The sequence below is a fragment of the Peromyscus californicus genome, unplaced genomic scaffold (assembly GCF_007827085.1).
Source record: "Peromyscus californicus insignis strain IS unplaced genomic scaffold, ASM782708v3 Scaffold_14__1_contigs__length_90479793_seg_2, whole genome shotgun sequence".
Classification (NCBI taxonomy): Eukaryota; Metazoa; Chordata; class Mammalia; order Rodentia; family Cricetidae; genus Peromyscus; species Peromyscus californicus.
The window spans coordinates 59713335-59738986 of NW_026294436.1; the positions used below are offsets into that span (position 1 = coordinate 59713335).

The 25652-nt window shown below is 41.0% G+C and overlaps 1 protein-coding gene across 2 annotated transcripts in view; it reads right to left on the reverse strand.

Annotated features, from left to right (window-relative positions):
• Positions 1 to 19078, reverse strand: part of Grem2 (gremlin 2, DAN family BMP antagonist) — a 99707-nt gene extending 80629 nt beyond the window's left edge. The window contains exons 1-2 of one of the 2 annotated variants that reach the window (XM_052737702.1): positions 18604 to 19078; positions 2831 to 2959 (exon numbers count right to left, since the gene is read on the reverse strand). In XM_052737702.1, coding sequence (XP_052593662.1) covers positions 2831 to 2940 — 110 coding nt within the window. In that variant the 5' untranslated portion in view covers positions 2941 to 2959; positions 18604 to 19078. The remainder of the gene's footprint in view (positions 1 to 2830; positions 2960 to 18603) is intronic. The other variant, XM_052737703.1, reaches the window with a different exon arrangement.
• Between the last annotated feature and the right edge of the window lie 6574 nt (positions 19079 to 25652).

Consider the following 25652-nt stretch of genomic DNA (forward strand, 5'->3'; position numbering starts at 1 on the left):
TCTGAGAGTTGTCATTGCCTACCAGCTGACCTTTAGCAGGCTGTACTGGTGGGGCACAGTGATGTGCATAAATGGGCACGGTTCAAGGCAGAGTGTAGTAGGCATTCTGAAAGAGGTGCAAAGTCCTTAGGGAGGATGGAGGAAGGAAAGAGAAATTCTGGCAGAAGGAGAAGCTTGCTGGAACAGGTGGCCTTTAAGCTGGGCCTGGAAAGATGGGTAGGATTTCAACAGGCGGATGTTGGGTGGGGGAGGGAGAGACCAGAGCAGAGAGCAAGAGGGACACAGGAGAATGCAAAGCTGGCTCCAGTGAGGGGGGGGGGGGGCGGGATTGGCAGTGTAGTCAGAGGTTGAGGAGATGTGCGTGCAGTGGGATGGAGAAAGATTTTTCCCCCTCAAGGCCCAAGAGTCTCTATTTGGTGAACAGTGTTCTGTGAGCAGGGGAGTATCATAGATCTGCCTTTTAAGGACACTTACCTGAAAATATAGTTCATCACATTTTTATTTATTTTGAGAGCAAGCATGTAGATACGCACATGCTATAGCATTTGTGTGAAGGTCAGGGGACAAACTGAGGGACTCAGATCTTCCTTTCCACTGTGTGTTTCCCAGGAACTGAACTCAAGTCATCAGGTTTCCCCACTGAGCCATCTTGCTGGCCTATAGATTTCTGTTATTGAATGCTTTTCATTTTGCTGTACTCAGTCATTTTATTTTTTAACATTTTGAGATAAAGTCTCACTATGCAACTCAGGAATTTCCTAAGTAGCTAGGGTTGGTCTTGAACTTGTGGTCCTCCCACCTCTATCTCCCAAACGCTTGAGATTATAAGTATGTACTGCCAGGGTACTGGTTTCTTAACTGACATCTGCTCAAGGAGAGTCCTCTGGCCGTTTATGCTACTTTCTAAAGAGTAACTAATAATGTTTTTAGTATGTACATGTTTAATTTTTATCTCTGTCACTTTTTATCACATGTCATTTTATCTCTGTCAATGTATCATTGGCTGTATAAGAGCATGGATCATACATTTCCTGTCCATTAGCATCTTCCCAGAACTTTGCAGAGTAACCAGTATAGACTATTCTATTCATTGGATATTCATTGGATGAAGGAACTGAATGAAATATAGCTAACTTACCAAGAAAGATGTTGTATTGCCTAGAGATATGCCTAGATAAATTATTGAGTGTCTAGCAATAGAGATTGAATGCGGGGCTCAACCTTACTGCACGTAACAAAAAAAAAAATCTTGCAGTTTTTAGATAGAATTTCCTCTTGATTCCTTGGCTCTTCCTTTCCTATATCTTCCACTTCCAACATTTTCTGCTCCTTATTTCAACTAAGTGTCAAGTCTGATAAATTTCCTCATGATCTGGAAAAGACTGGTCATAAGCCATGATCATATGTACACATATGTGCACACACAAAAGGGGCCATGCAGGTCATTCAGCAGCTTTTGAATCATTTTCAGTATCCAAACTAGTAGATTTAGGACCTTCCCTGAAACCTGGTTTTTGGGTTTCTTGCAAGCAATGGTGCTATTTATGATGCTTGGGATGGAAAGTAAATGGCTCTAAACACTACCATAGGGATGAAGTTCATTTTTTAAAGTGTTTGAACTACCCCCCCGCCTTTTTTTTTAATCAGGCTGAGTCTACAAATTGCTATGAAATCATACAGTCTTGTTCAATAGATATAAAGGTAAATGATAGAAGACTGGATTCTAGGATACAAAAGGAAGAACTGTACAGACTGAGGCTGCTGCTGAGAGATGTGCCATCTTGACACTGGAACCAAAAATACCTTTGAATAATCTGTAGGTGTCTCCAGGACAAAAGAATGATTAGGATGACTCTGTTCATTTGTTTTGAGACAGCGTCTTTCTTTGTAGTTCAGGCTGGCCTCAAACTTACAATTCTACCTCTCAAATAATAATGTCATAGATGTATGCCACAACTTGAGATGACTTTTTAAATTAAATATCACCTGCAATGGAATATTACTAATTAACGCATCCATGATTTCTAAAGGAGATGAAACTAAAATTCTGAGTTTCAATTCATGTGTAAACTCTGTTCACATGATGAGAGAGTATCTTCTAATTGGTTTGTTTTGGACCCATAGGTAGCATAAGATAGAATCCTAATGCCAGCTTTTCAGACATTTTGAAGATGAACACTACTTTCCAAAAAGATTGGCATAATATTTAAGCTTTAAAACAGTAATGAAAATGATGCTTTTCAACTGTCTTCAAAAATTCACATAATTAGGGGCTGGGTATGTAGCTCCTTCGGCCGAGTGCATGCAAGAAGCCCTGAATTCAATTCTCAACACTGTGTAAACCAGGCTTGGTGGAGGAGCCTAGAATTGCAGCACTTGGGAGGTGGAGGACGAAGAATCATAAGGTCATCCCTGGCTACTTAGCGAGTCTGAGGGTATGTGATCCTGGGACAGATGAGACCCTGTCTCAAATAAACAAATTGGCATAGGTGGGGCTCCTCTGTTTCATACTGCCTGATGAATAAAATTTGCTGATCTTTTCCTTGACATGTTCCTCAGTGAGGTGGGGAGAGTTCCATGATTCTGAAAGGTAACAGAAACTTTCCCGAGGAACAGCTCTGTGAATGAGTATCCATGTGTCTCAAGGATGCTGTGGACTTTGGGTCCCCCGTGTTCTCCGTTGTGGAGTCAGGCAGTAAAGTCTCTTCAGTCTCCTCTTACCAGTGCTGTCGGGGAGAAATTTGCTCTCCTGACCCAAATACCAAGCCATGAGGCTTGACACTGAACCTCATGTCTCCACTCACCCCTCTGAGTGTCCATCAAGGCTCACCTCAACTGTCCCCTCATTTGATGAGCTCTCTTCCCTTCTGTGTTCACCAGCAGTGACAAGATGGAGAGAAGGACTTGTCTGTGGTCACGGACACTCAGATCTTCTCCCATGACAGGTATCTTGTGTTCTCTGTGGAGCATGATAGTAGGCTCAGTTTTCAAAACCACACGTATTGAAAACTAACTCTGTTTCCACTGGTTATAAGTTGGGATACCTGGGTCAGTTCACGTTCCTGAGTCTCTGTGCCTCCCTCATGGAATTAGGTGAGGATTAAATAAATGATGAACAAAATCAATGAGTAGAGCATGTGTCATGAAAAGGTCTCAAGAGAATTGGTCAGTACTGGTGCTGCACTAATGTCTGCAAGTCACATTTTGATTTTCTCTGAACTGTGAGCTTTCTTGGGGAATCCCTGGTAGATCTTCCCCCAGGTAAGAGCATCAAGAACATAGTGGGTGCTCAGTGCCTGTACATGAGTGGATGTGATTGCCCTGAGTCTGTTACATAACATGTATGATCTGACCAAGACTATGTGACATTATTGACCACTCTGCACTTGTTTCATGTCCTTATTTGCCCTGCAATAGCTCCAGCTCTGCCTGTTATTCCAGGCAGTTTATTAATAGCAGCCCCCTCCATGCTCTGAAAGCTATCTAGTTTGGATGATAAATGTTACGATCACCCTAGTTTTGAGAAGATTCCCATCAACGTGATTCTCAGAATCAGAGCTCCTCACCAAGCAGTGCACACACTGTACTCAGTGGGCATCGTGGGCAGAGGGCAGCCAGCTGCTGTGTGTGACTGGAGTCATTTATGCAGAAGGAATGCTCAGCAAACACAGCTGGCAAGAGTCAATTTGTTCTTTAGTCTCTCTTTCCTTGGAAACAAACTTGGGAAGGATATTGGGTGGGAATCTAAGAGGATGAGAAAGGCTCACTGGAAAACCTTCTCTATAATTTAAAATGATTGGCAGGACAATCCTGCATGAGTAGAACATTCCAGAAAGCAGCAATAAATCTAATAAATCCAAAACTGGATATCAGAAAAACAAAACAAAACAAAACAAAAAAACTGAACAAAGTGAGCATTTGCTAATTAGCACCTAACTGATAACCAGAACTTTAGGGAACACCAACCTGGAATTCTAAATCTAGTTCATACACACATGTCAGCATGTGCACGGCAGCTTAGCCCACATTGGAGGTATGGACAAAGTGGGTGTCCACATCACCAACACTCAGACTCCTTCTCTTGACATTTTGCCTTCTCACTGTTGTGACCTGTCCCTTCCATGTCACCATTTTCCTTGTGTCCCCTCTTGTGGGCAAATTTGGGCAATTCAGGTTCACTTTTGGATCAATCTTTAAATATCCCTATAACGGTTTATTTTCCAAATCATATTCTGACTTATGAAACAAAAGTGTTATTCCCTATTACAGGATTTTAGACTCCAGAAAACCTAGTGGGAAGGCAACCTGGGCCCAAGCATTGCATCCTGGAGCTGTCTGAAGCAGGCCTATCAAATGGACAGAGAGCACAGGGAACCCGGTCTGAATGCCAGCTCCTAACTATTGGCAGTGTGGCTTTAGACTTTCAGTTGTAACAATGAGACCTGGCTCTTGGAGTTGCTTTGAAAAGTAAATAAGATCAAATTTAGCATTTACTACTGAGCCTGGTTCAGAGAGTAGCATGAAGGGCAAGTGCTTTGGTGGTTTATAGACACAGGGCTTTCTTTTGATGAAGGACAGACAACTTGACACTCTGCTTCTGAGGAACAAAGCTTGCTGGCAGTCTGCAATACATTTGAAAGATTTACCTTGGTTCCTGGCATGATAAGTACCAAATTCGTTGTGGCTATCATGGTGGCAGTTAGTACTCTTGACGGGCCTTACTGAACAACAGACACTGACTTCATTGTACTTGTTACTATGGCATCGGGGGCATTCCTGAATCCAGTTGAGAGATGATCTTTCTTCCCTCCAGTATAATGCTGAACCCTGAATCGAATGCATCATTTCATGCATCATTTTCCATGAAGGAAAACTTACTTGTGTTCAGGAGGACTACTGTGTTTCTTCAGGGGCCCATCCTAACCTTAATTGTCCCACTTGTTACTTCCCAGAGGTCACTTCTGTGCACCAACCTGCTTTTACAAGGTGAATGGTCTGTTTTTAACATGCTGTCGAGTACAGTTTAAAGCACTCAGCGAAGGCCTTGTTATGAAATAGGGTTTCAACTCAGCTGCCACTAGTCACGTAGATGTACCCAAACTTGTACTCTGATAGAAAAATAAACATTTGATTAGCTCCTTGTACATATGTGGAGGAAAAGGCAGGGAGACCAAAAAGAAAGGAATCTGACCTCTGGGCAGTCACTTTCCCAATCCTCCATTCTGGCTCGTGTTCAAGTACATAGAGGCTGGACACACCACACCTGCCTGCCCTGCTTTCTTCTACACTAAAATCTTCTACACATTTCCTTGGACCTCACATTTTCCAAAGAACTATACCTGAAGGTGACTTGCTTGGATTCCAACAATCTTTGGATCTTTATGATTGTAGTTACAGGACTTCAAGAAATAAAAGAAACAGGCCAGACCAAGGCCTTTGGCTCAAGAGTACAGCAAAAGACAACAGCCAGAGCTTAGAGTGAAGAGCACAGGCCGCAAAGGTGACTGTCGAGGCACAAGCCTGTAAATCATTGGGGTGGTATGGCTGCCAGCAACCCTAAGCACTGATGTGTCACAGAACCCTGGTGGGGGTGGGACTGCATGCCAAAGTGACATGTGACAACCAATAAGGTAAACTGCTGAGGACAGCGAGCTGGCTTTGTTCTCCAGCATGGTGCTTGCTTGTGTGACAATCCTTGCTACGTGAAACTAGTGACTCAGATTCTCATTTTCACCCTGTTCCCATTTGGTTTGCTCACAGGTTGTCTAGACTATATTGATGGTGGCCATGGTGGTGGTAGTGGTGGTGGTATGGGGGTGGGGATGGCCACACACATTCTGAGTGTGTGTGTGTGTGTGTGTGTGTACCACATACATGCAGGTGCCTGCAGAAGCCAGATGAGGGCACCATATTCCCTAGAGCTGCTTCAGGTGCCTATGAGATGCCAGACATGGGTGCTGGGAACAGAACTCAGGTTGTCTGGAAGAGCAGCAAGCATTCTTAGCCATTGAGCCATCTCTCCAAAAGCCCTTGGTTTTTTTTTTTTTTTTTTTAGACAGAGCCTTGATAGTAGCCCTGATTGGCCTGGAACTTTCAGCAATCCTCCTGCTTCACATTCCCGTATGCTGAGATTACAGGTATGTACTCAGATTATTTTACACATTATACCTCATTATTTAGCAGTCCTGGGGATTGAATGCAGGGCCTGGCACATGCTAGGCAAGCATTTGACCACTGAGTTATACCCGAGGCTCTTGCCTGCACTGTTTCCTTGCTATTATTTTATTCACATGTTTGTTTTCACAAGTGAGCAGGGAAGCCCTGCAAGATAGGGCTACATCTTGTTCGTTTTATGCTTCGAGTGCCTGGCACACTCAAAAATCCAAGTAAAAACTGGTGAAACATGCCAAAATCAGAACTTTGACAAAAGGGCTTACATTCTAAACTAGTGACCAACGTGTTGGCACCATCTGTGACTTTGTCACGTTTCAACAGGGATCCTTACTTCCAATCTACATGCTGTCAGTTTTCAAGCATTCACAGAGCGTGGTCTAAATGTCTACCCCATGCCAGCTACTGAGGGGGCTATGCAGATGGAAAGCATTTTCTCCTTTCCTTTTGCAAGATTAGTCTCTGTCGTGAATCACACTCTATATTCAGAAGCCATCCTAATAAATATCACTGGGTTGATTTGATAGCTTTGGCTGTCATTTGAAACAGAAAATCAGTCCAACCCTAGTGCAGTTAATATCAGTTCTAGAGCTCCAAGCCTCAGTTGGCCAATGTTTTCATCATATGGAGACAATCTGAACTTTACTGCCATCAGAAAACAAAGGCAATATCGAATGTAAGAATTAGGAACGCATATCAGCTTTCACAGCACTTTTTGGTGATTATAAAAGTACACTTTTGTGTTGCCATGAAAAGAATTTCTAGTAGCCAAACTGTTGTGCTGGTGTGTGGTGAGTGTAGAGGCCTCAGTGGCCTCTCTGCCTTTGATCTTTTGAATTTCTGAAGTTGTGAGATTTTGCATGCTACAGTGATAATCTGGGAAAACGTACAACCACTATAAAAGGACATTTTTCTATTAGTCCAGGAATAATCTCTTATAGCAAAACCACCTGACAGAACCATGTGGGCACATATCACCCGTATGAAGACCAAAGATATTTTTACAACTGGGGATTATTTTCTTCCCTTTGTACAAATCCATATGGTGCCTATTCCCACATCAGTCATCTGTAGTGCTGTCTCAGTCAACTCCAAAAATAGAATTGAAAATGTTTGCTCCCAATTTCTATAAAAAAAAATAAAACTTGGTATTAATTGTTCTATTTTTCCACAGGCACACTTCCCTATGTAATGGCATGTCACCTTAACTGGAGTTGGATGATAAGTGTGAGTGAGTAAAGCCACCATGAAACATGGGTGCTCTGCTCTGGACATACTCTGCTTGATCTTTCCTCCACTCCCTGCTGCTTCCTCTTCTAGAATTAATTGTCTACTTGTCTTTTCAAGGGATGATACTTGCTCCTGCTGAGTGTCATAGTCATCTGGGGACACTGGGCTGCAGTATCTCCTCCAGCCAATCTGCCTGACCATCCATCTTCCTGTCCATCCATCTTCCTACCCACCCATCCATCCACTTATCATCCAATAGAGAGTGGTTGAAGAATACATCCACTATTTACTGGGGATCTTTTCCTATGAGGATGTCTGGCTGTGGTATATGTGCTTCCAGAAATCAAATGGGGAGAGAAACATTCTACCAATATGCCTGTCTAAGAAGAGCAGAGTGCTTCTCTCCAGAGAGTGACCTTCCACAAACAAGTAGGGGTAGACTCTGACAGACTCATTGCTTTCCTGAGTCCTGTCCAGAGGTTTCATCTGCTAGTTAAAGGAATTCTAAGTATGATCAAATAAGCCAGTCCAAATAAGGCATTAGGACTATAGGAGACAGTGGTTTGGGAATGGGAGACAACTTGAGCACATGTATCACAGAGATAATCCATTCTAATGCCATACAAATCCTTTAGTCCAAACAGAAGGGAGGAGCAGAGTCATTGCTCTCACTTAGGGAATCCCAAACTCACTACAGTGCCTGAAAAGTCATGAGGGAGTGGCAGCGACTGCCACTGCTGAGTTAGCCCCAGCCCCGATGAAGACACGGCTGGGTTTCTAGAAGAGACTGGGGCCGTTTCACTGGAGCTCAGCCTCGGGGAGTGTAAGCTCTGAGATGAGTTAGTGCTGAAATGAACAGTGGAAAGCAAAGATCCTATTTAAACAATAATAAAATTTTCTATGAAATCTACTGTCATCAAGTGCAACGCTTTTCCCCAGCTTGGGCGAACTTCTGACAGTCTGTACCTTGGACCTCTGTGAAAACTGCTTTGTAGCATTTCATGCTCTGTTGATTTAGGCTCCTTAACAGTAGAGTGCTGTAAGGGAGCTTTGTGTAGGAGAAAGGATGGTGGGGAGGGAGCCTGTATTCTAGCACTAGTTCTACAATGAACAACCAGCTTGTAGATTTGAAAAACAGGAGACTTCTGTGCTAATGCTATCATGGCTATAAAACCAGCAGACTAAATAAGTTATATCCCTATCTAAAGCTCTAGGATTTGTAACACATCAATCACATGAAACATGCCATGAAGAGGAAGAAAATCGTGACAGCAGCAGCACACAGCAGGATCTGCCCAGTTCTCAAGGACTGTTCCTGAAGACTTCCTTGGACATGACATTTTGCTTCCCCCAAACTCAGGAGACTTTATTTGCATAATTCTCTTGCTAGTGCTCTCCATTCTCCACCTTGTGTCCTTATTGTTGACACACGTGTCTTGCCTTCCTCATGAACTCTAAGCTCCTTCAAAACATGGTCCATCTTTTGATCTCTTGCCATGTCTAGCCGTAGCTTCATAAATACTTGTTGAATGAATCAATGGTTCTGTGAAGAGCGCCTGATTAGCTCTTCTTCCAAATAATTATTCTTTCTACTTCAAAGATAAAATTGAGACCCAAACACTCCGACTTATTTATCTCAGTTTACAAAATTGAAGTCTCAGTTCCAAAGTACTTAGAGTGATGAACTGTTCTTTTAGGAAACCTCCATGGACATCCATTCTGATGCCTATTTCATTAATATCCAAAGCCTGAGCAATAGTAGTAACAATAACAACAATAATGATAATATTAACTATACCAAGAACAATAATAACTGAGCTTTTGACTAGGTCACCTTTCCAGCTCAGAACATGGTCTTTGGGAGAATATTTCAGATATAAACTGAATAAAACCAGAAACATTCTTTTTTATATTATTTCCCCACAATTTTATTATTTTAAAAAATGCAGTCACTCTTTCTGTAACAATAGTGACCTCTATGTGTAATATCTTGTTATTCATTCACTTGCCAAACATTCGACATCATAATTCAGGTATAATGCAACATATTAAAGATATAAAGATGAGAATAATACAGCTCCTTCAAAAGCTGACAGTGCAGGAGAGAAAATAAAATTATGAAAACAGCACTTGGATATAGCATGGGTCTCTGAACGTAGACAGACTCTCACTTTTCAGGGCACAAGCTGTACCTGACTGTTAACTATGATCCCGAGTCATCTAATTTATCTTACTGGAAACTATTGATGTTTAAGACCAAATGTTAAAAATATAAAGACATGTGCCATGAGGTATTCTGACAAGGACTCGTCTTTTGTGACATAGCCATCTGGCTCAAGCCAGAGAAATTCAAACAGAGGAGAGACAGTCTGTCTACATTCCTGTTTTTTTTTTTTTTAGCATGTTGAGCTTCCATGGTGGCTAATGCCACCAAGACCTATCTCTGTATGAGATGCATGCCCCATCCAACCAGATCCCATTCATCCCATCCTCCAGCACAAATATTTTTGGCTCACATTTCCAATAATGGCAATTACAAGTTTTCGGAAAGCTGCCATCTAATAAGCCCAACTTACTACCTGTTGAAGGAGGTTTTTACATTTTGTTCCCTAAGACCCCCTTTTTTTGATGCTTAAAGTCCAAAGAATACTTCTCAGAATAATGCTAAACTAATAAAATATAGGATATTTAAAGATATACCCATATTTGTACACAATTAATAATAATCATAAATAAAAGCATCTGAATAAAGCTAGTACTAAAGAATACGATGGTTTGAGGTGAAGAAGAATGTCGGTGATGTTTTAGGAGATATGTATAAACATAACATCAAAATAGCTTTTGATTCTCCACAACTGTGTCAGCACTACTATTACCTGATGCATGTGTTGCTAGGGCAGGATATTTCGACTACCGACCGTAGAATACAAGATGCAATTCTTACCCCATTTGAGCCCATTCTGTTCACAGTGTCCCCTGAATTTTCATAAGACTTCGAAAGCAAAAAAGAAAAAGAAAATCTGAATCTTTTAAACCTTTTTAAACATGCCCTCTAAATTAGACACAGTTCTTCACATCTGAGACTAGAGAGCCAGATCTGTGAATTCTGGTCTAGCCTGAGATGCGTAGCAAGACCTCGTATAACAACAACAACATGCTGTCTGAAAATAATACAGAGCAAATTAGTCTCATTAAACTCTACAGTTTCTCTTAATTAAGTTTTCCATTTGAAAACAATGATGATATTCAAAAGTTTCATTGACATTATCTCTTTTTCACCAGCAGGAATTTCTTAACTTTCAACCTTAACAATGAAAAGTCAGAAAATGAGCATGAGTTCCAAAATGTTACAACCAATCTGCACAGTCTCCTGGGAATGGAGGATAAACTCACAGTAGTGCCTCAGTATCTGCTATGACATTTTCCTTCACTTGGGAAAAAAAAAATCTGTCAGAATAGTTGACTTTGTATTTTTAATGTTTAAATGGTGAGATATGTTTGTAAAGAGAATTGATTTTTAATGTTCACTTGACTTTCTTACCAAAACAATCATTTTAAAGCATTAAGATGTTAGGTATATTAAGGCAAAAAAGCAAGAAAGGAAACAATGGTGGGAGGGAGGGAGGGAGGGAGGGAGGGAGGGAGGATGAGAAGGAGGGAAGGAGGGGCAGAGAGGAAGGATGGAGGGGGAAAGAAAGAAAAAGAAAGAGGGAAGAAAGGAGAGAGAGAGAGGAAGGAAGGAAGAAGGAAATAAATAAATAAATAAATAAATAAATAAATAAATAAATAAATAAAGGAAAGAAAGAAAGAAAGAAAGAAAGAAAGAAAGAAAGAAAGAAAGAAAGAAAGAAAGAAAGAAAGAAAGAAAGAAAAAGAAAAGAGAGAGAGGACTTATCCCAGGGCAGATGACGGAGTTTTTCATTTGTTTAGCTTCTGGTAGATATGTGTGTTTGAAGCATTTGGAGACCATATCTCCTAGGAGATAAAGGACAGCTCTAAATTAGGTGTAGCTGGATAGTAGTGGATTCAGACCAGATACAGTTTGTTATGTACCAGTTCTGGTCTGAGAAATAAAACTTTGAATAAGAAACAGTCTCTGTCCTCCAGGACCATTTGAAAGTGAGTGGAAGTTGTAAGCAAAATATCACACAGGAAGTTACAACCCATGCTCAGTTGGATGGAGAAGTATGTAGAATGAATGTAGACTGGAATAAAGAAAAGATTTAAACTACTATAATGAGTAGACTTCTATTGTCAGGCAGCCTTGATAATAAGGTAAAATTCCCACTACATTTTCAGAGTGTTCTGGATTATGACTCCCACCAAATATGTTTGTTTTTTCCTATGATACTGAGCTCTTAAAGGAACCTTATCTTCTTTACTGTGATAATCTATATCCTTGCAGAGTGTTCTGTAGATAGCACCTTCTCAATACCTACTTAGGAATATCTGAATGAAAGTCAAGGAAGGTGGGTTTGAAACTGAAGGTCTACAACAGCTTGATTCATAAGAATCTTTGTGTGGGTGAGTGTCGTATGTGTGTGTGTTTGTGCGTGTGTGTGTGTGTGTGTGTGTGTGTGTGTGTGTGTGTGTGTGTGTGTGTGTGATTGTGTGTGTGTGTTTGTGTGTGTGTGTGTGTGTGTGTGCATATGTGTGTGTGTAAGCAGGGGGCTACTTCAAGTGTTGTTTTTCAGATGCCATCTACCCTGATTTTTGAGACAGCCTCTCTCATTGGCCTCATGCTCACCAAACGGGTGAGGTTGGATGACTGGCAAGCACAGGTATCTACTTTTCTCTGTCTCCTCAGCTATGGAGGTACAAGCACACTCTGCCCTATGGGTTCTAGGGGTTGAACTCAAGGTAAATTCTTTACCAACTGAGCTATCTATCCAGTTCTAACATGTGACATTCTGAAAGCCTGAAGTCTTGATAAATCTGTCTGTAAAATGGGGATGATGGTGATTATGACTATAATAATAGTTAGAACCTTTGTAAAAACTGCACGATATCTACAAAATATTTAGCAAAGTCACATTTGATGCTGCTGCTTTGACAGAGGGAAGAGTATAGACCTGAAGTCAGAGGTGGGATGAGACACAATGATGCATTCCTATCGTCTCAGTGTAAGGAACTCAGGAGAAATGGTAGGCTTTCTGGGGAAACGTGTGAGCATGGAAACCAAATCGCCTTACTTTGCCAGGTTAAGCATTTTTTTATTTACAATATCTAGATAACGCTCTTCTAGATCAAGAAAGTATTAATCTGTTTTCATTCTCTGAAACCAAATGACATTTCTAGTCTGCCTGCTCCAAAGTTTTGGAGGAAATGAGACTCATATTCTTCGTTGTGATGAAGTCTTAAATATGCATTCCTAAAATCCATACTTCTGTGTTACTCAAAGAAGGAACAGTTTTGAGTAATCTCTTTGAGTACAGAATCTGGTCCCAAGATATGAAGCATGCTCTTGCTCAAGGGACTGCCACAGCAACAGCTCTCAAATAAACTGAAGGCTCAGTATGTTCTCATGTATTTACTTTATGAAATATAGCATGGGTATGTAACTAAGACACTCATTTGGATATATACCTAAATCACTATTAAAAGCACACATTTAATTCTAATGTTATTGCACAAAGAGGTTCAATAGGTATCTGTGAAATATATGCTTATACGATTGAATGAATGTTTATATTTGTAGTTATTTAATGTTGTGGTTACACAAACACTCTTATTAATACCTGAAGTTTTTATGTGTTTTTTATCATCTGGCATGTGGCATGCACTCACCAAATGTTATACAAATTGTAGATTTTCAAATGAGGAATATGGGGAAATTAAAGATCTCTTAAAAAGCTAATGAAATTTGGATTCCTAGCAGAGGTGATTGGTGAAAAAAATCTCATTTTTACAGCTACTCACTTCTCATTAAATATGTCTATCTATCAGCTTTCCCCCAATGCAACTAATGTAATTAGTAAATATAATGACATTCATGTTACAATGTTATATAATTGCAGTAAAGCAGTTAGAGGCAAATGCTTTTTTATGGATGAACAGTCTACCTTCCTTTCAGCCTTGAGTCACAACTAAGGAGCCAAGTTTTAAGGCAGACAATATTTGAACTGAATGATGTCAACTTTGAATTTCATATGAGCTAGTCAGGTGGCCCCCTGCCCAATGTCTTCCCTCCCACCTGTTCTGAAACTAAATGAAGTACAGTGGAGGAGAGTGTTAGGCTGGGACATGTGTGAACCCGAAACATGAGAGTCATTTTTGGGAGTATTTGTAGTCTTGGCTTCATGTTCTTCAAATTCTCCCCCTCTAGAGAACATCCCTAAAGCTATGCATTCCCTCCATTTCCAATTTCTTGCATGAAAAATTCAGAAAAGGCTTTTTAGTGAACTCTTTCCACAAATATGCCCTCTTACTAGGGTTATTGTACCAGCTAGAATGCTCTTACTATAAGTTTTTGGTTTTTTTTTTAATTTCAATGTAATCTTAAAAAAAAGAGAGACACAGACTGTGGTTTATTTGGCTATTTGAGAGGAATTGGGGGTGGGGTGCTAAGCCACAGTAAACTGAAAAGCAGCAATTGAGGTTCTGGGTCTTAGATGGGAGGTGATAAATCTTAGACAATTTCCAGTCTCTGGAATTAGTCATTTCTCTCTCTCCCTTGCTATGCTGTATTCTTCCAGAGGTGTGCTTGGTTCCAACATGAGGGCCCTGAATAAATCTCTCCCCTCCCACAGAGCTTCTCCAGCAGTGAGACACCACACACAGTTCTAGACAGCAAGGAGGTGTGTGACGGAAACCAACCCAGCTTTAAATGAAGGAGGAGACAGACACACAGTGACCCCACTCTTCTCCCAGACACTAAGGAATCTTAATTTTGTCCTTGAAAACCTCTTTTCTTTGATTCAAGGGCACCACACCTCCAGCAGAGTACAGTGGCCCTAGAAAAAAAGTAGATATGAATGCTTTCAAGGTCTTATTCATGCACACATGGGCAGCTCCCTCAGCCTCCTGTAATCCACCCTACGAGCTTGGAGCCATGCTATCTTGACAAAACTACCTTGGCTTCCTTTTCTCTGAGGCATCTGTCCCTAGCCCGGTGGACCCCAGGCCTTCTCACTCACAGGGAACCATAGATTTCCCAGAATGAGACTGCTCTGTGATCTCCAGTGTGGATTCCAAAGCCTCATTCTGAGCCTCTCCCTGAGCCCTCACATACAGTAGTGATTTGTATGGTGGATGAACCAAAGAGACGGTATCTGCCAAAGCTAACACATCTACACTGCTAAATGACACCTAATGAGGACATCTGTCCACTTAGAAGTCACCACTGCCAGTTATACCCCGTAAGAGCGATGTATTATTTATTCTATGAACATTTAGAGCATGGGCTCTCAGAGCCATCTGATTAAGACAGCAGTAAATCCCAATAGCCAGGAATTCGACTAGAGTTGGGAAGGGCTAGGTTTAAGCACCTCTGAGCTCTTAGAGATAGATGCCTGACTCTTGTTTTTATTAGCACGTCTTGGGTTCTGGCTATCACTGAGACAGCTTATTTCACATCTCTACTTTTAAAAGCTCAGATTCCAAAAGTATTACTGATTATGCAGAGGCCTTGGACTTACACTTGAGACATGCTTACAATCATGTTTGGTTCTACTGATGAAGCAGCAGCAGGAAAAAACAAACAAAAACCAGCTATTATTCTTGGTGAAGCCTTGAGAAAGCCCATTCTTTCTCTTCCTCTCGTCCCTATATTTGGTTTCCCACTCTTTCATCTCCTAAAAGTTAAAGAGTGCTTGAGTAGAATCAACAGGTGAAGTTAGCTAAAAGAAACAGAAGCTGGGTTCACTAATAATAGTTTGTTGCTCTCCTTATTTCAGGCAACTCCAATTCTGAAGAAAAACTAGAAACAATCCCCCTGGGTGACGTATCTCTTCATAAGACTCTGGACTGTGTTTTCCAGAGGGAGAAGGGTACAGAAACTTGAACAGGCGTTCTGTAGCCATTGGGAAATTGGTGTAAGCGCGTGGAGAAGAGGTGTCACTTTGTTTTGGAGTTTGCGTGCTGCCCCCTTCTGGCTTCTATGCTCAGACTCGTCAGCACATCAAACCTGTTTATTTCAACCCCGCACCTGTGTGTGTGGTGTACCTGGGAACACAGAAAAGAGTGTTGAAAATATTCAGGGCATCTCATCAAATGTATATCCTTGAGGCTCACCAGAGGAAATAGGCTCATTTTCCCTGCAGCTCCTGGGTCTCATTTGAGGCTGTCCACCATCACAGAATCTCACTTCACATTCTTGCTATGTGAAACATCTCATTCTCCACCCCCTTCAACTCCCACACGGCTCTAGGACTCATCTCAACAAATTAATGCTCCACCAAGGGCTGGTCCTGTTGATGTGCTGGGCAGTCAAGGGGGGGTTCCTACGAGAAGTGTTGGCAATGGGAAGTATGCCCCAGTGGTAGGTTAGTGTTGTTGTCATGAATGGTCTTAGGACTACATTTTTTTAAAGCCTGATATGTGATCAGGTTTGCTTTTTATACATTATTAAGTCCACGTGTACAATTCTTAGAGACAAGAGTTATGTGATAGGAGGAGAAGCAGGTAATTGAAGAAGCAGATGCCGCCATAGATCAAATTTATAATTACATGTCTTCCTCTTCTAAGCAATTCATCTTACATGCTGGTCCTTTGTGGGACTTGTCAGAATCCCAATACCGGGCACATTTTCTTGGGTTGAAATAATTCATTACTGTTCTCCTAGCTGCTTAAAGGAGTCTAGCCCTGGGCTCTTGCCTGCCACCTGGCATATATGCTGTCACAGCACTGGAGCACAGACGTGGCTGGCCCAGTCTGCAGTGTGCCTGGGAGACTGCCGTCTCTCACAGTTTGCCCTTGACCCAGGCAGGACAGTTATCTCATATCCAGAGAACCCAGGACTCAACTCAGGATTCAGCACCATTCTCTTGAACAAGAAGAGAGCTAAGGTAGAGAGAGGTATTTTAAACTAGTTAAGGGCCTATACCATACACAGTTTGAAGAAATCTAGAGCTTTGGCTAGCTATTGTGAGACTTACAGAGAATGAGCATTGGAGTAGCTCTCTCCATAAAAATGATAGCATGAGACAGTGAATAATCAAAACACTGTGTGCACATATATATGCCTATAGTCCCTGCCTTTATCCAGATAAATACATATATTTGAAAAGCTGCAAATGTATCAGCCTAAACAAAGTGAATGTATTCAAATTCTTACTTAGTCAATACCAACACACCCAGCATGGCTTTAGATTTGAACGGCAAGAAGAAATGAGTTATAGAAGATGGGCAAATGCTCACAATAAAACATCCAGGCCTTCAGGATGACTCAGTTGTACCAGTCTGAGGACCTGAGTTTGAGCTCAAGATCCCACTGTGAAAGGACAGATGTGACTCCCTAAAGATTTCCTCTAATCTCCACATATGCGCTCCACACAAACACACAACAACAACAACAACAATAATAATAACCATTTTAACTACAAAAAGACTTAAGACTTACATGCACTGATTAGCGAACATTTTGCAATCATTCCTCTGGTGATATAAAATGCAAGACATGTTTACCTATACCACTAACATGTTCTTTCTTAAACATAGTATCTAGTTATCACATCTACTGTTTGTCACGACTTTTTTAAATCATTCATTTTAGTCAAAGGGCAAAAATGTGTTATTTTCCTATCTCCATGGTAGAGCTACGCATGCATTCTTCTTAATGACGAAAGAACACATTCATCTGATTAAATGAAAATGGGTCAACTTAAATTCTCCATGGTGATATGCAAAGTGAATAGCTTTCTTATAACTTCCTTATCTTGCTTGGCCAGGCACAAGATTTGGGATAAGGACAGTGCTGAAGTTTAGGTACCACAGAGGGGATGAGCCAACTATCAATGAATGGGTCACCACTCCCAGGAAATATTAGGAGCCGGCTGGAGGAATGCTGTTCGGATACTGCTTCTGGTTACCCAAACCTGCGTGTCATCCTGAAGAGAACCCTACTCTGTGTGTTCCCCACACCAGGAAGGGCACTTCTTACAGAGGACAGGGGCCACGAATATCAGCTCTTGAGGACTGCCCCAAACAGGGCCAATCCTTTATCAGAGTTACTCAGTCCCTTTGGCTTTTCCGGGAAGATGGAACTGATTAAGTAATGTTAATTTAATCATAAGTAATCAACATGGGAAAAAATTACATAACCAACTTCAAAATTGTGAATCAAAGATGGCGAAAACCCAGGAAAAGAGCTGTTTTGTCACTCCACACACGCCCACACAAAACTTTCCCCTCAAAAATAAACAGGGAGAAATCCATAAGTTTGGCGATTAAATAAAACAGAACTACCAATTGGCATTGCCTGAAAATGGTTATATTTAGTGCAAAGTTCTCCCATTCATATTTTTAAATTATGCAGTCCAGGCTGGCCTGGAACTCACAATCCTCCTGCCTCAGCCTCTTGAGTGCTGGAATCAATTCGTATGTTTTTAACTTAATTTGAGAGAATTAGGAACTCATCCTGTGGAGGAGGGTTCTGAAAGAGAAATGTGTTTTTAATTCATCAGTGAAGGTAAGAATAAGACAACTACGTTTTAAAATTGCTGCCTCGCTTCTTTCCTTTTCTTCTTCAGACAGTCTAAAGACATAGTGATATTCCAACCATGAGGCTCGATCCACTTGGCCACATGCTTAGGAAATCAAGACCATGCCCAAGTCTTTGGCCTCCTGATTCTACAGAGCACATTAATGTAGTAGACAGGCGAACAATATTCAAAGCCTGTTCTCTAAACAATCACATGATGCTTGACTTGCAATGGGTCATCATTGTAATGGAAATCATCAAGGGGTCCCGCACGACAATATGTAGGTACTTGTGTTATTTTAAAAAGAAAGATCTCAGTGGAGTTTAAAGGTCTCCGCTCTCCACCTACGCAGAATCCAATAGGTTGAATAGGTTGCACCACCTGGTGACCGCAGCCACACAGAAGCAAGGTAACCAACTACCCAGGAGAACTCAGGAGGGCATTCACTCCATGCTGCCCTGCGCACCAGCCCCACAGACAGACGTAAATCCACCTTAGTTGCCTTGGGAAGGCAGAAGGTAGAAACCTGTGTGTGTGAGATCAGTCGTGACAAGCCGCGTACCTGCAATGACGGGATGAAAGCCTCCTCCTGGGGTCCCTTGTGTGTCTCCTTGTCGCTCTCCTCTGTGTGAATGACACGATCCACAGCGGGGTGTGCACAGGATCGCCCGGGGCAGTCGCAGCCTGGTTCGGCAGGAGGCCGGGGAAGCAGCTCCGGTGTGCGGAGCCAGCAGAGGCGAGCGGAGCGCGCAGAGGGCGGAGCGCGTCCCGGCCGCGCCTGCAAATGTGGAAGGAGCTGGAGACAGCACTGTGTCCTCTCGGCGCTGCGCTGCGTGGGGATATTATCACAGGCTGGGATTTCTATTGGCTCGGAACACCAAACAAATCACACCAGCCACCCCCTCCTTCTCGGCTTCACTCAGCTCTGGCTTCTCATCATCTAACCCACAAACATTGCAGCCACACACACACTTCAGTCGCTCGTCCTGTTTCTCCATTCTTCCCTGCAGACTGGGGATTTACAACCTTGTGGGCAGCTCTTCACATTTGGTTTAGCAGACTTCCAATGCAAAGCTTGTCACATAGAGAAATCCAACATCCTCTTAGCCCGCAAAACCCACTCATACCTTCAGATATCCCTCTTTAGGATGGACTCAAAATGTGAAACATGTAGAATCACACACACACACACACACACACACACACACACACACACACACACACACACACACATACACACGAGCACATAGAACCAGACTCTTTTTGTTTTGAATAACAGACGCTGGTGAAGTTAAAGGCAAGCTGAACCCTGTGGCCAAAAGTGAGTTTAACTAGTAATAAAATTTTTAAATGAATTCGGTGCAAAATACACAACGTTTGGAATTTCCATTCCACATACTGCATTAGTCATTATTCTCCCTAATTTCTTTTGTTGTTTTATGAATGCAGAGATCTCTAATGTGAATCAGACACTTCAGCATCCAGAGAACATAGACCAATTCTTGTATACTTGTACTAGGCGTGCGAGACCAGTTCACCATGATGCTCGCTGGATGCTGGCTTCCTTTCTGCAGGGTTCTTTGGTCTCCATCGACCTTTTCAGCACTGAACCTCCGTGTGACTCTGCTGACCAAGGCACCTGGGTGGAAAATTGTCATCTGCATATGTGCACAGAGATAAACCTTTGACCCCCTAAATGGGAAAAAGCCCCAAGAAAAATCTGAGACCTTAGGCACTGAGCTGGGAGAATTAAAATAAAATAAGTTTTCACCATATTTTATAAAACAGCCTCCCATGGTCTTCCTTCCAAATAAGGTTCAGTGATGCTCATGGAAATTTTAATAACAGATTTCCCGGCAGAAGCTGTCACTTCTGAAACCACAGAGCTCCGTTTTGATTCTTGACTTGACAGTTTCTCTCCCAGAATTGTCTACTTTTGTATACCTTATTAAAATTTGACAGTCTGGCTTCAGCCAGCTCAGAGAGCACATATCACTCCAAAATCATAGAAGATAGTAAGTTTGTGAAATTTGTTACCAACAAACATCTTACCTGCTTTCTCTTCCCGTTTGGATACGTTCCAAGAATCCTGAACTGCAAAGCTGTTTTTCAGAATGGGCCAACCTAGAGCCAGCCAAGAATCTCCAGACTTTACAGGGGAAGAATAAGAAGAATATAGCGTCTTCCTGAAGGCAACAGTAAGCACAGCTGGAAGATGTGACGGCCTCCCTTCTATTATCTTGGAGTTTTCTTCCCACACTAACTAGGCGAACCAAAGGAAGCTGAAGAAGTAATGCAGCAGATTCTGATCACTGCCAACCTTTGTCCAGAAGAGCTAACAACATGGTCTCAGTCATCTAACCTGATAATCATTTTACACATTATTTCAAGACTAGTCTTATATGCAAGCAATTTATCAATCTTGTTTTAGAACTGCCTTTCAGGGTGAATACAAGTAGGGATCACCTACAAATAATGACAAACCAACAACGACAATAATAACCAATAAAGCAAGTCTTTTTATTTGGATGATACTCAGGGCTCATTATAGCTTTTCATATCACTAGAGAGACAGTGCCATGGAGCGATGAATAATGAGAAGGCACAGATAACATGCCTATATGTTTAGAATTTGGAAGGCCAAGGCTGGGGGACCTTGAGTCCCAGGCCTGCCTGGGCTACATATCAAAACCTTGCTACTCTCTGCCCCAACAAAAGAAAAGAAAGGAGAAAGAGAGGGAGGGAGGGAGGGAGGGAGGACAAAAGGAAAGAAGCAAGGAAGGAAAAGGAAAACACAGATAAATCTTAAATTTCATTTCAGGTAATAATTCAAATTTCCTTTTCTTTCAGTTAATGAAGAGCAAAACTAGATGATTTAAGAGGCACTTATTGTGCCTAATCAGTTATGCAATTAGCGAAAAATAAATCAGCATATATTCTTTACTCATCTTCTTTCTAAGATAATCCCCATATGCTACAGTTCATTAAGCCGTCCTTGTTGTAAATGGCATGGACAGTAGTAAAAACAAAACTCTTGCATCTTGGTAGGAACAATAATGAGTAGACCGCAGTGCAGATTAATGGCCAAGCATGTCTACTTTAGTTTCTACTCTACTTTGCTGTCACTCTCTTTGCTTCCATATGCTATTTTTTTTAAATAGGAGGCATTCAAAACTTGGCATGTGTCCAAGAGAGCTGCTGATAAGAAAATGATCATGCATACTACAATTTATAAGGGATACTGCAGAGCATTGGGGGTCCTGTCTTGATAGAACTTGTGGCGAAGCAATGACATACTTTCAATTATTAAAAATGGAGGGAAATACACTTAACAATCCGTGTAATGTTTTAAATGTATTGTCATTTTCAGCAATATTTTCTTTGAGTGTATGTGCATGCATATGTATGTTCAAGTATCTCTGGGTGTAGAGGTATGTGTATGAGTGTACATATGTGTGTGTGTGTGTGTGTGTGTGTGTGTGTGTGTGTGTGTGTGTGTGTGTGAGTGCACGCGCACGCGCATTGGGGTCTGAGTATCACCCAATAGGCTAGGCCAGTGAGACCCAGGGCTCCCCTATCTCTGACTCTTCAGCACTGGGCCTTGGGATGATTCCAAGCATGCACCACTACATCTAGCTTTTTTTCCCCTAGAGGTGCTGGAGATCCAATTTTGGTCCTCATGCCTACACAGCAAGCACTATTCCCTCTGAACTGCATCCCTAGTCCATCCATTCATCAGTGTTTTCTTATTTGGATCTTTAAGGGCCTTATGTGAACTACAGGTAAACATTATTTGGACCTGACCTGGTCACGTTAATGCTATGAAAAAAAGATGGGGAAAACCTTGAGTTCTTCTAGGGAGAAAAACAAACTAACAAAAACAGTGGTAGACAAAATTCAGTCTACTGAAAGACTTCTCACAAATTAACATTTTCATCAACTGAAAGGATTCCTTCTGTGGGAATTGAAGATTTTGATGTAAGTCACTGACTGGTCAGGAGAGGACTCACAGTCATTAAAGAGATTATGAAAGTGTTGCTAGAGAGTCAGACAAGATGGCCTAAGGTTTATTTCAACCTGAAAACATCTGTGACTTTATTATTGGACTTAAATGTTACTAAGGAGTATACCATTTCATTGAGTGATTTTCATGGCATATCATTAAATCTACAAAGTTTACAACTTGTGATCTAAGTAGATATAGGCATGATATACAGATGATTATTGATGGCCTTTTGCCCTTCTTTGGACATATTTATATGTTTTTTGAGGAATATATAGATAAATATTATGCATATACATACATATATATATAGTTTGTAAAATGACATAAAAAGGTTAAAAGTTTATGATTCATGCTCTGCTATACAAAGATAAAATAGTCTCGTGTGATCAGGAAACTGAAGATGGACCTTTGCAATGTTAAAGTTTTATTTTTAGAGCTTGGCTGATCCTGCTCAGTTGTATACTAGATGTTTTCTTTATGCTAATATTCATCCCTTTCTATCTCTTTAATAATCTAAATGGCTTTTTTTTTCATTTATACATTTGTTGATGAATCCGTAAATGGTGGGCTACTCCTTTTATAGCTATAGATACTTTCCTTAGATTATCATAGATGTTTAAGTCTAAAGTTGTTAAAATGCATTTGATATGGATAGCTTTAAAATCTTTAATTTACTGGTTGATAAATGCTTATTCCTCCATCAGATAAAAATTTTTATCTTATAGAATACCATCAACATGATGTGTTTAGACTCATCTCTAAATGAAATACTTATGATTAATTGATATATATGGTAAGAATACACACACACACACACACACACACACACACACACACGAATATTCAACTGATATTTCCGTAAAATAGAATTTACCGCTCTTGTGGCACAATATTCCTGCCAAAATGTGTACAAGTGATTTATAAGACTTTTATAGGAAAAATTATAGCCCTGACTGTGTTTCTGAATAAGCTCTTTGGCCATGAGAGTGCCATCTGTCATGTCTGTGTCAGCCCAGCAGAGCAGAGAGCACAGCCCACAGATGAGCTAGGAAAATTAATAGGAAAGGAAATGACCACATATTCAGCTGAAGCTCCATAATTTTCCCTTAAGACCCAGGAAGCAGATGGCCATGAGTTCTTCTGACTCATTAGCCCATGTTTATTAGATGTCATCAAAGTCTTTGCATTGTACTCTTGGTTCTGAGATATGGATAAGAAGAGATGAAGTGGTTTGAAATCAAAGCAGAAAGCCACCTTTGGCCTAAATGTGCTGATGTTGTGTAAACAGTAAGTTCATGTAATATAAGTAAAATAAAATTAGGAAACTATGTCCATTTAGCAGACTCAAACTGTCTTCCAAATCCATATACCTCCACCTACAGATCAGTGCAGCTCTCAGACCCCATCAGAGAAGTTTCTCTGGTCAATGAATGATGGTTAGTGCAGACGCAACTGGTCAAAGCACAGAGAATAAATGTTAATAGAGCTCAGCCAGAATAGGACCTCTGTATCAGATCCCCTCTTCAAGGTTCAGGAACCCTTGTAAAAGAAGAGGCAGAAAGATTGTAAGATCTGGAGGTTGGGGCAAGAGGGCCTGAGCAAAATAGTGTCTTCTGGAAACAACAGAAACTGTTTTGACTATTAGCTCAGGAGAGTTATGGTTGGGAAGACCTACACAGAATCAAGCCATCAACAGTCTAGCATGGAGTGAAAAGATGATCATGAGCCTCCACACCTAACCGAGGAGCTACGGATAGTTGATGGCTTCTGGAGGAGGAAGAGACAGTTTTCTTTAAAAGTGTGCTTTTTGGTAGATTGACAACTCTCTAGTGAATAACCCCATACCCAGGAGTATACGAGCAGCACAATTAGAGTCAATGAGTTACAAAAAGAAAACAGAAAAAGACATGAAAGTCGGGGGAGTGTAGGAAGGTGGAGGTGGATCTGGGAAGAATTAATGGAAAATTTGGAGGGTAAATATGACCAAAAAATTTTATGAACTTCTCAAAGAATTAATTAAGAAATGAAATAAAATTTGAAGGGGCACTTTGGTATTGCTGTGCCCTCAATTTCTGATGTAAACAAGAATATAAATATAAGAGAGAAAAGATTTATCTTAACTCACAGTTTCACAGGATTTCAGTCCATCATGGCAAGGAAGCCATGACAAAGTAGCTAAGATCACAGTGGCTACAGCTTATAGGTCAGGCTGTTCCCACTGTGATGGATCAGGAGGCAGAGGGAAAAGACAAAGTCAGGGACCTGCAATGGCTAGCCTGCTTTCGCCTAGATAGACGTCACCTTCCAAAGTTTCTAGAACATTCAAAAAAATGTGCCACCAACTGGGGACCAAGCATTCAAAACATGAACCTGTGGTGGACACTTTAAATTCAAACTATAGTGTAAATGTACCAGAAGGAATGATAAGATGGTCCTCTTGTGGTGCCTGTCATTCCCATAGCTCCTTTCCAGACCTGCCAGCCCAACTAAGGACACAGACATACACAGTTGTACAGATGGATACAGATGTGTCCCATGAATTTGTATGTACCATGTTATTGATACCAAGCTAGGAAATCCAATCTTCACCTTGCAGAAGTCATGGTGTTTGTATGTTACCCAGACTTCTTCTTTTGAAGAGATTAAATGAGGCCTATTTATCATCTATCTATCTATCTATCTATCTATCTATCTATCTATCTATCTATCTATTTATCTATCTATCTAACTATCTATCTCTATAATTGGAAATTGATAGCAATATGATAAGCTTAAATATTAAAGAAAATCAATGGAAAGAGAATACCCTGGTTATGGATATGGTAGAATAAGCATATAAGCAAGGCAAAATGAATCCATTTGTTTCAACTTTCCAATTTCTGTTTGTATTCATGTACTAATCTTTCAATGGACTGAGAGGAGCTTCACGGATTTCTCTTATTTGGAAAGGACACTAAGCAAGGAAAAGAGCCCATATCTAACAAGATATAAGAGAAGCCTGGGGCTAAGGTTTAGATGATGGACAATACACAGTAGCTTGTTGTGTGGATCTTGAGGTCACTGAATTAAGTCCTGAATCACTTAGTGTTTGGGTATCTACTTTTATTCATGGGTATCAGTTATCATATGTACAAAATGGGATCAAAAACATCTGCAAGTTAGAGTATTATAAGAGGATTAACTTAAGTTTTACTTTAAATGGTTTACCCAGAACCTGATATGGAGGAAATAATAAAGGACACATTCCAAGCTTGATAGAGCAGGCCCTTCATGTGCTGTACATCAGAGACTTGACTAGTCATCATTTGGATGTGGAGGAGGCATATTCCCTGGATGGCTTCTAGCACTCCTAGGATTACATACTGACTATATTTTTAGACATAATCCCAAATGTAGCTAGAGTTTTCCTGCCTGGCCCACAGTCAGGACAAATCTCTCTCACCTGCCAGTCCCAAGCCACTCAAACCCGATCAAGTAAACACAGAGACTTATATTGGTTACAAACTGTATGGCCGTGGCAGGCTTCTTGCTAACTGTTCTTACAGCTTAAATTAATCCATTTCCATTAATCTATACCTTGCCACATGGCTCGTGGCTTACCGGCA